The following is a 14,769-nucleotide window of genomic DNA, read 5'->3' as shown; positions in this document are numbered from 1 at the left end:
TTAGTGTTCAAGTGTAGTGCTTGAATTAACGTGGTCACCTGTCAATTTGAAAAATGTTTTGCAGAAATGCAGCTTCGTTGTCATGACGTATATTATATCAGCTGCAAGCACCTGTGAGAGGAAAGAAATAAATACAAATATCACTCCGTACATAGGAAATACATGTATGATGGAATTAGGATGATGCAAGGTTAATAGAAATACAAGGTTAGACTGCTGAGGAAGACAGGCAGATTTTGACAAAACATACGACTAATCATAGTCTATGACGTACACTATCAAAAGATACTGGCAATACCTATACATTTCATTTTAAAAAATACATTATTTGCTGCCTTGTCTCTAAAACCACCACTATGAATGAGCAGAGGAACCCACAGGAGGCTGTGCCCCCTCCCCCAATACCCAAATATCCAAATTTCAACAAAAAAAGAAATTTTGTTTTGTGAATTTGTTAAAAAAAGACATCAACACACAACCCACTTTGTATCTAGTAGGTATGAAGGCAGGAATGACTTCAATATCGATCGTCAATTCTTGTCTAAGTACACCAAGCCTCCGTCTCTGTTGTTAAAAGTATGTTATTTTATTTGTAACATATGTATATGCAAATGATAAAATTTGATAAACTTTAAGGATTAAAAGTTTAGTATTTTTCTATCGTTTATATCATCTTCTGCATTTATTTGAATTAAAGTTAATTAATTAATATAAAAATAAACTCTTTTTTTTCCAATTAGCTACACGGGATATTCAAGTGGGTGAATATATTGGAGTTGAGGAGCCTGTTGTAAGCCGCATCAAAAAAATGTATCAAGGAAGCCATTGCAATGGTTGTATGCAGTAAGTAACATCAAAATGTAAGAAAACCATAAACCAATATACCATATGTAGTCAGAGGGGCCAACATAGTATTAATTACTCTTACACTAATTATAAAAGAGTAGTAATCTTCTTAAAAATATAATTGCTGACTCTTTTTAACACATTTAATCGTTTAAAGAATTATTGACATCAGAACAAAGAATCTATTTTTAAGCTAGTATAAATAATTTATTTAAGATATTTTATTTATCTAAAATGGGACCCAACAACCTTAGCATTCAAATCTTGATGAAACTTTTCAGGATAATAGTTTACCCAAACGTACTCTCTTGTAAAAATCTTAGAAGACAATATGCAGATAATTCCAATAAAATTTCCTTCAATGTTTATAATCGCCAATTTAACTCTACTTTTGAATTTTTATCATTAATTAGTAACAGCTTATGAGCAGTATTCAAGATCAATAATCAGAGGATCAATACATCAAACTTTTTGATTGGTTAATTTATTTCGTATATAAATATTGTCATGAAAGATAGTAAAGGGTGATTCAAAACGAGTAGTTTTTTCCATTAGGGATTTTTTGATGTCCCGTCGTCTGGTAGGCCACGTATAGCTGGCAGCGTAGAAAATATTGCGGCGTAGCCGAGAGTGTAGCCAAAGATTATGAAGAATCGATTTGCTACCGCTCTCAACAACTTGGCTTGTCTTGACTTGACTTTTTGGTACCTCAAATTGGAGCACATGGTCTCCACGATATTTGGTTCCAACAAGACGGTGCCACTTGCCACACAGCGCGCGTAACAATGGACTTAATGGGACATCATTTTGGTGAGCAATTAGTTCCACGTTTTGGCCCGGTGAATTGGGCACCAAGATCGTGTGATAACACAACTTTGGACTTTTTTCTTTGGTGCTACGTAAAAGAAAAAGTCTATGTGGATAAACCAGCGATTATTGAAGCATTGGAAGCAAATACTGAGCGAGTTATTCGTGAGATTCCGGTCACAATGCTCGAACGCGTCATCTAAAATTGGTGCGAAAGAATGGACCATTTAAAGTCCAGTTGTGGCCAACATATGAAGGGGATTATTTTCTAGAAATAATTGTAAAAGATTGTTTTTCCGGTTAATTATAAAGTTTTGACCATAATATAATATTTTATGTGTTTTATTTCGACAATCCAAAAACCGCTCGTTTTGAATCAAACACCATAGCGACCTATCAATCCAGTTGACATGTTTTATATTATAAAAAAATCCATTTAAAAATTATTTTTCATCTTTTAATAGGTATCGGTGGTGTTAACATATCTTTCTGAAGTAAGCATTCTCTCCCATCTTTGGTTTAAACTGTTTTAAAAATTCATCATAACATCAATATGTACGAGGTGTGTTCAAAAAAGTAGAGTTTATTAGTATTTGGCGTCTTTTTCCTATTGAAAAACATGGATTTAAAAAAACAAGGATCAAAGAATTTGCATCAAATTTTGTGTATAAAATGAAATTAAGTACTCCAAAACCACTTGAAATGTTGACAGTGGCATACGGTGAAAATATTCTGAGCAATAAAATAAAATATTTACAAGTGGTAGACACTCTTCCAAGATGGCTGTGAAGTTCGATCAAGTGTAAAATTTTTGCTCACTGTTTTTTTTATTACCGTGCTGTAGTGCACCAAGAATTCTTAGCATATGCTTGAAGAGTATTATCTTGAAGTTATGCACCACTTGCAAGAAGCAATACGAGGAAAACTTCCGGAATTTTGGACGAACAATACATTGTTTTGGCATCACAATAACGTCTTTGCTTGTGAGATATTTTTGGCCAAAAACAAGACCATGATCATGCCTCAGCCACCATATTCACCGGATTTACCCCCATGTGACTTTTTCTTGTCCCCAAAACTGAAGAGACCTAAGAAAGGAAGTAGATTTGCAACAATTAAGAGATAAAGACTACATCGCTGGAAATGCTTAAGGCTATATCGAAGAGTGCTTAAGATAAGTAATTTGATGATCGGAAAAAGCGTTGCCACAAGTGTATTTTATCTCACGGGGATTTCTTTGAAGGGGATTTTTCCAAAAAATACAAAGTCACCTAACTTTTTGAACACACTGGGTATATGAATTTAAATATAATTAAAATATATTCCCTGCACTAATTATATCTTAAATGAATAGAATTCTCCTGTTAATAGCAAAAGTTCATTTTTTCCCCCAAAAATCATATGACAGGCAGCTGAAATGAACAAGGTTCTTAATTCAGTAGTACCATGCAAGGTTTACACAATATTTTTGACATATTCAAATAAAATATTAACAAAAATTAATTCCCATAACCAAACCAAGTCAAAAAAATAAAATAAATATATATATATAAACCTATATATACAAAAACATCTAGATTGTACAGGTATTTTCTGTTTATTTTCCAACTATAAATTTGGATAATTGAACAAAATATCATATTTCTAACATTGTAAAACTTAATTGCGGGGGTGGCTGCATTAAATTGGAGTTTCTTTGACCTTGGGGCGGCTTTGTCGTCGCACATGCTTCAGGGGTAAAAATAAAAACAACAACTTAATTTTATTATCTGCAATATGAAAATAAGATTGTATAACAATATTTTTAATACATATAATTAAGTTCAGATTTATAAAATGAAATATAAGCCTTTGATGGTTAGATTTTTTGATAGACGGTAAGACTTAAGTTATTTGATGTATTGGTCCCATTTTAACATTCAAATACACAAAAATAGTATATTTATATCCTTAATATAATTGAACAAGAGTTTTATTCTTATAAAACTTGGTTTAAATCCCTCAAAAATAGTCGACATTAATATTGCTGACGTCATGTATTATATATATTCTTTTTATTCCCCGAAAAAACTGTATATATGAATTCAAAATATTATATCTACCTTTTATCTTTGTTATTTCAATATTGATCACATGATAATTTTAAGGATTCAATGTAGATATAACATCAACATGGTCTTACAGTTAATTCCGGAAAAAACAAGTTTATGCTTAAATGAGTCATAAATGTACTCGTATTTTTTGTTTAATATCATCTAATTACCCGGACATTTGTATTAATATTTACTCATGTCTATTATCCAAATTTTGAGAGGTTAAAAGTCTTTTTCTTTTTTACAATTTCGTATGAGCAATGTTGTCGGACACATAATTAGCTATATATTGCTAAGAAAAACATTGTCGTAGTCGCCACAATGAGCACACAGTATAAGAAGAGTACATTGGAGTGCTCCTCCGTGCAGGATTATCCCAGAAGGACATCAGGGAGTAGTTTACAATGCCATCCATGCAATTTTTTTTTTTTGCAATGGACAGTTATTGATATGTTCTACAATATTTATCATAAGAAAATTGTAAAAAAAGGACTTTTAACTTCAAAAAATTTGCATAATAGAAATGAGTGAATAACAACAGTTGACCCGGTCACTTATGACAAATTTTGATTATATGAAATATAAAGTCCAAACTTCACTGGCTCCAGATTCAACGACTATAGGGACTCTGGAGTAATCGATGATAAACATCTTTTGGCTCAGCAATCTCGGTGTCCGTTTCTTATATAATCAGGAATGTTATTCTGCCTTTTGAACCCTTCCAGTTATTTTGCACATCTCTATGACGTCATAGACTGGGCTCTTGTTATATCTAGTCAGCCCAACAATTGCTTCACCAGAGTGCCCAACTTACCTGAGTTATAAGACGGGACCTCCTCTCCCTGGAAACTCTGATTAATTTACTGACAAATTTTCAAAGTAGACTAATAAAGGAATATATATTTAGATTTTCAAGCTGATGAAACGGTGACAAAATATTTATCACTATGACGTGTACTTAGATATATGTTTTTCTCTGGATTTAACTGTAAACACATTGTATGCACCTTTATGTTATATGAATATATAGTACTAATGTATGAAAATCCTATTGCAGATCACTTGAAGACTCTTGTTTTCTTCCATGCCTACATTGCGAGGATGCAAATTATTGTTCGTTGGTCTGCAGATCCAAATCTTTTGAATCATATCATAAATATGAATGTGGCCTCTCCACATTTCTAGAAGATGCATTGATTAAAGTAAGATTATTTATCCTATACATTTTATTGTTAAATTCCATTATATATCCGTAAAACTTATACTTGATTCTACTTAGTCTAATTTTATTCATACAAACTTATATACATATTAATGTTGGTTTTCGGTCTAGAAATCCTAAACGGGTCTGGGATCGTAATTTTTTTTGTTGGACCGAATTAATTCAGTCCAACAAAAAAGTTCGGTCTGTACCGCTCTCATATAAAAATTTGGTCTAGATCAGTCCGAAGGAAAAATTCGGTCTAGTTGGGTCCCAAAAAAATCGTTTTTACATATAAATTGTTTATAACATGACGTCATATGTTTTTTTCAATTACAATGACGTTATACGAAGTTTAAACAGAAATAGCTCGGATTCATTTTTGATCCCGCCGTCTCTAAAAATCTTTACAGCATTTGTTCTAGAACTCATCGGGTACTTTTGAGATTTTTTTGAAAAAAATGAATGACAGTTGATCTAGAAATCAAAAATTATCTCTCATAATATGTGAGACCGAAAAAAATCGGTCCATGAAGTGATACGGAATCAAAATTGGCCCATAAATTGAGACCTAAAAAACAACTGTGGTCTGTACAGCAAAATCGGTCTAAAAAAATTACTTAAGACCGAACTGAACAAAAAATTCGGTGATGGACCGAGTCTCAACACTAATATATACATATATCATTTATTTGCATATCAACAAATATATAATTTTAAAGCATGGAAATTACAATGTATTTATATGATATAGGTATCATGTCCATTGTGTATAATTTACCAGGAAAGGAAAAATCCTATTTTATACTCTAAGTTTTATGCTTTAGAATGAAAAACCTATAGATAAGCATCATTTTTCAAATTGATTGATCAATTTTGGGTATTGAGGGAAAATAGATTGAGATATTTCACAAAAGAGAAGTAGTTTTTAGGATATAATCAAAGAAAAAATATTATCCTAAGTCCAAAAAATATGATTTTCTAGAAAAATCCAATTATATTTACGAGAATGGGAAGAAGAAAACATTCAGATATTTTCATTAATTATATGAACGCTAGCTTATTTTTACTAAAAATATAATTATTTTTTTTTAATTGAATTTAAATGTCTACATGATATAGATTCAAAAAAAAAAAAAATGCAATTTATCAATTTATTTTGTTGGCTCTTTGGATAATTTCAGACGACTGAGCGTGAATTTGGATCTCAGTAAGTGTAAATATTAAAATACAAAATCGGTAAAAATGTATAATAATTCTTAAAAATACAAATATATATTCAAAACAAAGTTCAAATTGTATATTGAAGCTGCAATTGTTTTTTTTGTTTTTTTTTCATTTTCCTCTAATTTGATAAATGTTATGTATTATACGAAAGCATTGAGACTGGTGTGCGATATACAGAGTGCACTCAGAATTAAAAAAAAAAATCTTCTGCCTTTTTGAAATGGAAGAAATCGTTTCATTTCTGTCAGATAACGTGTAATTTCAAAATAATATTTTTTAAAAAAAATCAACCAATCCGGCTTAACTGTATTTATTAAAAAATTAATTTAATTTGCCACTTGGTAGATAATCAGAATATTTTGATGCTTCATTATAAGCCTACATATACCCTATATTTTTAATGCAAATGCTTGTAAAATAAATTTTAAGGTCATGGTTTTTTGGTTTCTAAATTTTAAGTATCTCATATCAAATTTATAACTCGATTTCTACACCTTATATGTATTATAAAATAGGACTTTTACGTAGTAACCGAGTGTGATAAAAGTGTATTGGGATATTAATGGTTTCTCTATAAATATATCAATCTTCTCATTACTTTGCAAAATATTTCTTACTTTTTACATTTTTTCCCCTCAAAGATTAAGAAAAGTTTGATATTAATTTAAAAAAATAAAATTCCATTCTATACTGGCACAATCAATATTTTATTAAATTAGATTGAATACGGCAATGTTCTTACTATAGGTATACATACATACATATATACATACTGGGAAGTGAATATTTCTTGTACTATGCTGTACTTCATTTTAATTTGAATGAAGTTAAACGGACTCGGATATGGTAGACATCAAAAAGATATTTTTTTAATACATATACTGGAGCATTAATTATGAAGTTGAACACCATAGATGGCAATAACAGCTTTCAATCAGGTCTGAAGAGGTAGCTGCACACCTCAGTTTCTACTGCTCCTAGAGGACTTGAGGTCGGCAATGTTGCTGTTACAGACTTCGGACTTCTTTTGCCATCAGATTCTGTAATCTACTGGGTGGAGGTTTTGGCAAGAAGTTTGAAAAACATAATTGAAATCGGAAGTGCTGATATCTTTGGACATGGTCGTGTTTGGCTCAAAAAAATATTTGGTAGCTTCAGGGGTTAACTTGACTGTCCTATCTCTTCTAGATAGATCCTTGAGGCTTGACCTATCTTCCATGCATTTTTAAAAGCTGTAGATGGTGTGATAGTTGACAAGGAACAACTACACGATAGCCTGTTGCTTATCAAAGTGGCAATCTTTGAGCTTTTTTCCCATCTTTCTGCAGAAGTGAGATATACATTTTGTTTGTTATATCTTGTTTGACAGATATTAACAACAGTTTTCATTAATGTGCTCACCTTTCCAAAATCCAATTAACATGGTGGTACAAGATTTATTCACTCTCTCGTATATATAGATTTGTCTTTTATAAGTGATGGTGTGAACCAAATAACTTAATGTATTAATGATGTAACCTTTTTTTGTTATTTTAAATAGATGAAAGGTAAATCATCAGAAATAGATGACTATTACAGACTTGGGTTTCGCTCTATATCACAAAGACCCATGGAATATTTCCGGAAATCTTACAATGAACTCATAAACGCCTCCTCCCAACTAGAAAAAGATCAAATTTTCGACCAAAAAGATTACAAAAGTCTTTCAAGCCTTGTTGACAACTACAAAGATGATGAAAAGGACAATCTATGGGTTCAAATCTCCGTCTGCTTTATCATTCGCTCACTTAGAGAAAAAGGATATTTTGGTGAATCAAATTCAAAGAAACTAAATTCAAAAAGTCTGTCAAATGATGAACGAATAATTGCTAATCTCTGTCGTCGTTTCATTCAAATATTAAAATATAATACTCACGGAGTTTTTGAAGCTGTACATATTGTAATTTATTCTTCGTTTTTCCAATTCTTTTATGGGTTTTTGTTTGTAGTTCTCGTATAAGGATGTCCGATCACGTGTATTTGCGAATGGGATATATTCAAACCTGGCTATGCTGAACCATTCTTGTGCCCCCAATGTAACCAAGTTTTTTCGTGGTAATAAGGTATATGTCCTCGCATCCGCTTATATACTCAAAGGAACAGAAATATCGGAAAATTACTTCCCGTACTATATATTTATGGACAAACATACTCGAATGCCATGGTTAAAGGACCATTACTGCTTCGAATGCAACTGTGTTGCATGCTTTTCCAATTATCCCCTCCTTTCAGATATGCAGAAGACCTGCCCCCCGTAATTATTTGTGTTCAAAATGTAAAGTTGTGCTAGGTAAGTTTTTTTTACAAATATATAAATATAATGAGATAATCTTTCAATTGAATTAAGACATATTGATGTATATTAACTTTAACTTTAATTACATATATATACTTGAATTTCAATATTAAAGGGTTTTATAATATGAAACTAGTAGTAAGTACCTGGAATCCCTCAAAGTTATTAGAGGTCGAAAAAAAATAAAGCTTTGCTTTATACATAAATACTATATATATGTACTCTATTAATATAGTTTTTTATATATCTTTTCAAAAAAGGACAGGAAATACCTTAATTTTCAAAAAATCGTCCATTTGAGAAAACGTATTTTTGGGGACTTTCTTGAAAAGTTGGCCAATTTATTTCCCCCAAGCCCCTAATATCTACTGTCCAAAAGGTGTCCACAATCCTTTTCGTGGAAACGTTAATACTAGGGGACTTGCCAGAGTTGGTCAACTCTACGTCAAAAAAGGCCAGCATAGCTAAAAATTTAAGATGCAAAAATGGGAATCAAAACTATAAATGATGAACATGCTCCATTTTTTCAAATTTTGTAGAAATTCATATCATTTTAAAACTCAGATAATAAACATTCATTAAATATACTCTTACTGGCCGTTTTTTTATTTTTGAACCTTCTTGTACGTTTTCTCTATAGACATTTGATGACTTTTGGCCTTTTTATACTTTGTATACTTTGTCGTCGTATATGTGATAGACGCGCCAAAAGGTCTTTGTTTATAATTTTGAATTATTATTGCAATTTGAAAACTATTTAAATAAAATTTACAGTAATTCGACTTAAGCAAGAAAATTTAAATGAAATTTGTATATTTATTGGTGTATCTTAAAAAAACCACTTTTCTTATGGTTTATTTTAATCGTTGAAAGAACACAGATTAAAAAACTATTATAAATACGAATTAGATTGAAGTTAAAAGATATGCATTTAAAATTTGATCCTAAATGTATTTTTAGCATTGATAGGTAAACTTAAACTTTTTTGATAACAAATGTGCATCAGAATAGGTCGAAAATCATTTTTTTTTTTTTGGAATCGATGTTGGGTATTCGGCAATTTGTAGTTGTATAAAAGAGTAATCCATACCAAAACATATTTTTTAGGTTCCCCAATTCAGTCGAAATTTCATTTATTATATTTTGTGGTTTTTTAGCTTTTTTATCTTTTTTCTCCATTATTACCAATTTTGGAGAGAAAATGGATTACTGGATAAACATGAATCATTTTATTATAATACTTAAGAAAAGCGAGTTAAGTTTTATTCTTACATGTAAAGAAAATACATTCCACGAATCAAAATTTTATATTTTCAGTTAAATATTGTGTTATTTTTATACATTATGAGCGAAACAAACATATTTTAATTATTTTTTGGCATAATAATTGACAAAACCTAACAAAAAGTTAGTCCTCCAAAATAGATTAGAAAAGTAATCTTCTTTTTACAATTGAATGAATGAGGTTAGTCGTCCTCACAAAAGAAATATATTTATAAAAAAATCGACCTTTTAAAAGAGTAAATGTATTGGGGTCACCTCTGAAACACCTATCTTTGAGCTCATATTTTATAGAAATTATGTTTATACCATTACACATCTTTTCCCTATATCCCGATTTCAGAATTTGACAAAGTTGATCATGAAACTACCTCAAAATGACGCAATTTAATGTGTATCTAATCCATTTTGAATGGCTTATTTCTATTGGTATACGTCTTTTAATATAGTCAATGATACTCTGTATTTTTTCTTTCTTTTGTAAACTTATTCACGTAAAATTAAGTAAATAAATCCAATAGTGAAATTATAAAAATGAGTATGAAAGCATCACAACAGACCATGTTATTCTATTATTAATAGTGCTCCTCTCTTACAGAAAGTGAAAAAGAATCTAATGAATATTTGGTTTGTTCCAAATGCTCAGAGAAGTTCTTATACGAAAACTTAAAAAACGACGTTGTTGGACTACAAGATGAACTTCAATATCGGTTTGATAACAAGTTATGCCCAGAGGCTCTACTAGAAATTGGACAAACCCTTGCAACAAAAGTTGTAGAACCAGATCCTCATCTCTATAAATTTCAAAAACTCTTTGGCTTCAGTGTCAAATATATGAAAGGCAATAAGGCACCTTCGTATGTGATATGATTTGTTGGTTTAATTTTTTTTTTTATCAAAATATCATTGATAGAATAAGAATATTTAGCTTGCATTTGATCATTTATCAACACATATTGAGTATACTATATTATATATTTATATGCTATATTAAATAAAAGAAGCTAATTCAACGCATACAACTTTTCAAATAACTCATAATTCTTAAATAGTTTGAAAAATAATAAAAGTGTAGCATTTTTGTAAAAGTGCTATAAAAATATTTTACTTTTTTTCTTATTACATAAATCAAGCCACAATAATTTTTTTTTTTTGTTCTTTAATATTGTTTATCCTTTTGTAACAAATGACAGTTGTATATTATTTATATATTATAAATAACTATATAAAAATGTTTGTAATATTATGTAAGATAAAATATATTCTTAGTTAATTAGATAACATCAACCCCATCATTACGTGGCGGAGTCGGTAGTACTTTAAAAGTATATCCAAGCATTGTGAGATCTGATATACAAGTATAACTCCTTTTTAAAAGAGCATTCAAAGATGATGCCGAAAAAGGAGATCAAATTGAACAAAGTCCGGTGGTCTCGAGAAGCACAATAAGATTATTTGATGCACAAACAAAATATGTGAAGGTTATATTAATGGAGAAAACTCCCAATAACTTAGGATATATAGAATAAAAGAAGGAGGGAGACAATGAAGAAACCTGTTGAGAAATTAAATCAAAAAAGAGAGGTGATTTTATCATTAATGGATTAATCATACCCGGAGATTGAAGCCGAAATTAATACAACCATTCATATATAAAAATATATTAATAGAAATTGAGTGTGAAGCAGACCAATTTATGAAGTCTATGTCTCCCAGTAATAACTCAGTTCAAGGAAGAATGTATGAAATGGCTGAGAACATCCAAGATAAATAATGTGTCTTGACGAGGTTACTAGAAAAAAAAACTATATAATAAGGAATCCAGAAGGACTGAAAGAAATGAGAAGGAGGATCATGGAGGAGTTAGACAATTTATAATTATTTCTAGGACCACTTATATAATATTAATAAATACGTATTTCACACTACTCTGACGTTTCAAAGTTGTCAGCCTATTTATACTATAAAAGATAAATTAGGTGCTTCACATACAGGATAATATAAAAAAGGAAGAAGATCCTTTGTACATACACAACAGTACATTTTACAAAATTCTTGCAATAACGTAATTTAGCTTACAGTTAGATGAGTCAATTTTTCTAGGAAATGAATATGTGCTTCTTGCTTATGTTTATTTTAGTATTGATGATAAGATTTCTTTGAAATTATGTTTGTAAAAAATCTTATTATATAAATACTAGAGGAGAGTTGGTATTTGATATCATTCATAATTTTTTCAAAGAGAAAAACAACCCACTTGCTGATATTCTTGTGATATATGTAATGGATGGTGCACCATGCTTTGTGTAATCCACAGGGAGGATTCAGTAGTATAAAAATCTTAGAGGTCGACTTCACAAATCAATTAGTACTGTTATTACATGAGGAAATAAGATCCAGGCACATTCCCTCAATTGTAAACTGTTTTGACAACTTTGCATTGCTAATAGCTTTAACTCTTATTACTACACACAAAAGTTACATGGATATCAAAAACAAACTTCATCAAACTTTTTATTTATCGTTCGACTCTAAAACTGGGGTTTGTGATGATCTAAAAAACATCCAGGATCAACTTACTATCAGTACCAGACTGGGTTTCAGCAATGAGGGAACAAGAGAGGTGGAAAAGTAATGAATTTTAATCAAGAACAACAAGTATATAGTAGTACAATGCTTTCTCCTTTTCTTCTTCTATTTCTATTCTTGAAATTGGAGTGCAATTATTGCAAACTTTTAATAATATTTAGTGATGTGCCGCGAGCTGAATTTTGCTGCATGAGTATTTTCGATTTTCTAAAAAAACCTCTCAATGAATTACGAGCTATAGTCGTTAATCGATGGAACACCCGTTATTCACCTAAATAGTCGTTACTTACTTTAACTCTATTTACTCGCTAAGAAACTCCCTTCTAAAAAAAGAATATATTTTTTTTCTCACATAATCATAGACAAGTACTTGTAATGTATTATTTTTGTCAAAATAATTTAAGCGACTTTAAGGATGTTGTCCAAGTTGACACCATAAACTTTTGTATATAGGTAGACCTCAAATCCCAATATTTTAACCTTCTTAGATCTATTAGACCTTATTTTTCTAATTGGAAAGTGTCTGGGTAGATTTCCATTATTTGAATTAAAACCTGGTATAACTGTGATAAGATATGCAAAGTTGTCAATATCCCAATCGAGTAGTTCCAATAGAAATTTAAAAAGATACGCATGTCTGTGAGACTCACATAGGTCATCCATCATCTTCACCATTACTTGCCTTCTCATTAAAATTATTTATGGCCAATTCATTATTATCATTTATCTTACACGGCTACGTATGAAAAAATTAGTCTATTCATTCATTTCAAGATGTCATTTCTATTTAAAAAAAGAGATAATGAGAGATACATATTTAATACCCTAATCCTGAAATTCTACAAGATGAAAGGGAATTATGTTTATACTTAAATTTTAAAGGATGAACAAAACGAATTTACAGAGAGAAAAGTGAAAATAAGATTTGAATATTGAAATTTATATTTAATAGCGGTCCCTCCCTCCCTCATGCATGAAAAAATATCCATTAATCTAGATATCGATACAGACTATCGGTTTGAGGAGGACTTTTGTACGTGTGCTTAATAGACTGCGTAATTCAATGCCTTGTTGAGTACTTCCACTAGAATTAAAACATTCAAACAAAGATTACTATTAAAACGAACTGGGATTCAGTGTACCAGTTTTACAAAAGTCAACATAGTCTTGCCTCTGGGAAAATATAAAATCTAAATTTAACAGAGAAAGGAAGTCAGTCTACGAAGATTTACAGGTTATAATTGGTTTGAAAAAGAAAAAATGTGAATTCCAATTTTAGACGAGTTCCGAGGTTTTGTCGAGTCGAGTTTCTTGTGTCTTTTTTATTTACTTTATAAAAAAAAGAGTAGCAATTTATGATTTTTGTCCGTGGCACATCATGAATAATAAGGAAATAATTTTGCAAAGTGAAAAATATATTATTGGGAGAGGAGGACAGGGATGTCGACAAATTTATATTTATCGATATTCAGACAGTTAGAGCTTTTGAGGATTATGGAAGTAAATGGAATGTCTCATTATGTAGAGGAGGTTATCCGTGGACAGAGGGATGAGGCCGGAGGAAGATCTCATCTAATCATGTTACAAAAAAACAAGTAAGTCTCCGACCTCCATCAACTATAATGAAATATGGTAAAAGTATATTTTATTGTCTTTCCAAAATTAAACATGGTAGAACGGGCTTTCAGTGTAATTATCTTGCTTTGTTTTGTTTTTTCAATCAAATGGACAGGCTTAGTATTACAGACTCTGGGAATCTACTTCTTCTTGTTAATAATTTTAAACCTGATATTTTCATTTTGGAAGAAAAAATTATTTGTTTTTAGGAGGCGGAGCGCTCGAAGTTTATACTAGAGCCAAGGGGGCACCAGTCAGAAAAAGTTTGGGACACCCTGGCTTAGAATATAACTTTAATTTAAATTATTCGTTTATTTACACTTGAAGGAAGAGAGGTTGTAGTTTATTATTAATATATAACTACAAATAAACGTTAAGTGATTATGTTAAAAGAAAAAAGAAACCGAAAATCAACATACTAACTCTAACAATTTGATGAATGTTTTGGAGGGGAGAAAGAATAATGCTCATGACGTTTCATTAGATCAGCTACAATCAGCTGTGACAAGGGAAGAAGGGAAAAAGGATATTAACAAGGACATTTACTAGAATTACTTTGATGGCGATCCCCAATACTACTCCATGTCCAACAAGGACTTACAATTATAACTCCGGAAGAAATCCTTCGGGTTAAGCTTTGTCTTCTACGAGCACACACCAATGTTCAATTAGGTTTTGAATATAATTGAATCTATTTAGGAAAGGATGTTTACTACTCAGGAATAAAATAATACTGACAATTGTTAAGGAAAAGAAAATATATTCCTCCGATA

General features: G+C 30.6%; 1 protein-coding gene across 1 annotated transcript in view; it reads left to right on the top strand.

Annotated features, from left to right (window-relative positions):
* LOC121121387 (SET and MYND domain-containing protein 4) overlaps nucleotides 1-10,892 on the top strand; it is a 34,482-nt gene extending 23,590 nt beyond the window's left edge. The window contains exons 6-10 of the mRNA XM_040716283.2: nucleotides 741-843; nucleotides 4,804-4,948; nucleotides 7,715-8,104; nucleotides 8,163-8,503; nucleotides 10,389-10,892. Of these exons, the coding sequence (XP_040572217.1) occupies nucleotides 741-843; nucleotides 4,804-4,948; nucleotides 7,715-8,104; nucleotides 8,163-8,471 (947 nt within the window). The 3' untranslated portion in view covers nucleotides 8,472-8,503; nucleotides 10,389-10,892. The remainder of the gene's footprint in view (nucleotides 1-740; nucleotides 844-4,803; nucleotides 4,949-7,714; nucleotides 8,105-8,162; nucleotides 8,504-10,388) is intronic.
* The last annotated feature ends 3,877 nt before the right edge of the window (nucleotides 10,893-14,769 follow it).

This window comes from Lepeophtheirus salmonis, chromosome 7, assembly GCF_016086655.4.
Source record: "Lepeophtheirus salmonis chromosome 7, UVic_Lsal_1.4, whole genome shotgun sequence".
Lineage (NCBI taxonomy): Eukaryota > Metazoa > Arthropoda > Copepoda > Siphonostomatoida > Caligidae > Lepeophtheirus > Lepeophtheirus salmonis.
This window is presented reverse-complemented; position numbering and strand designations above follow the sequence as displayed.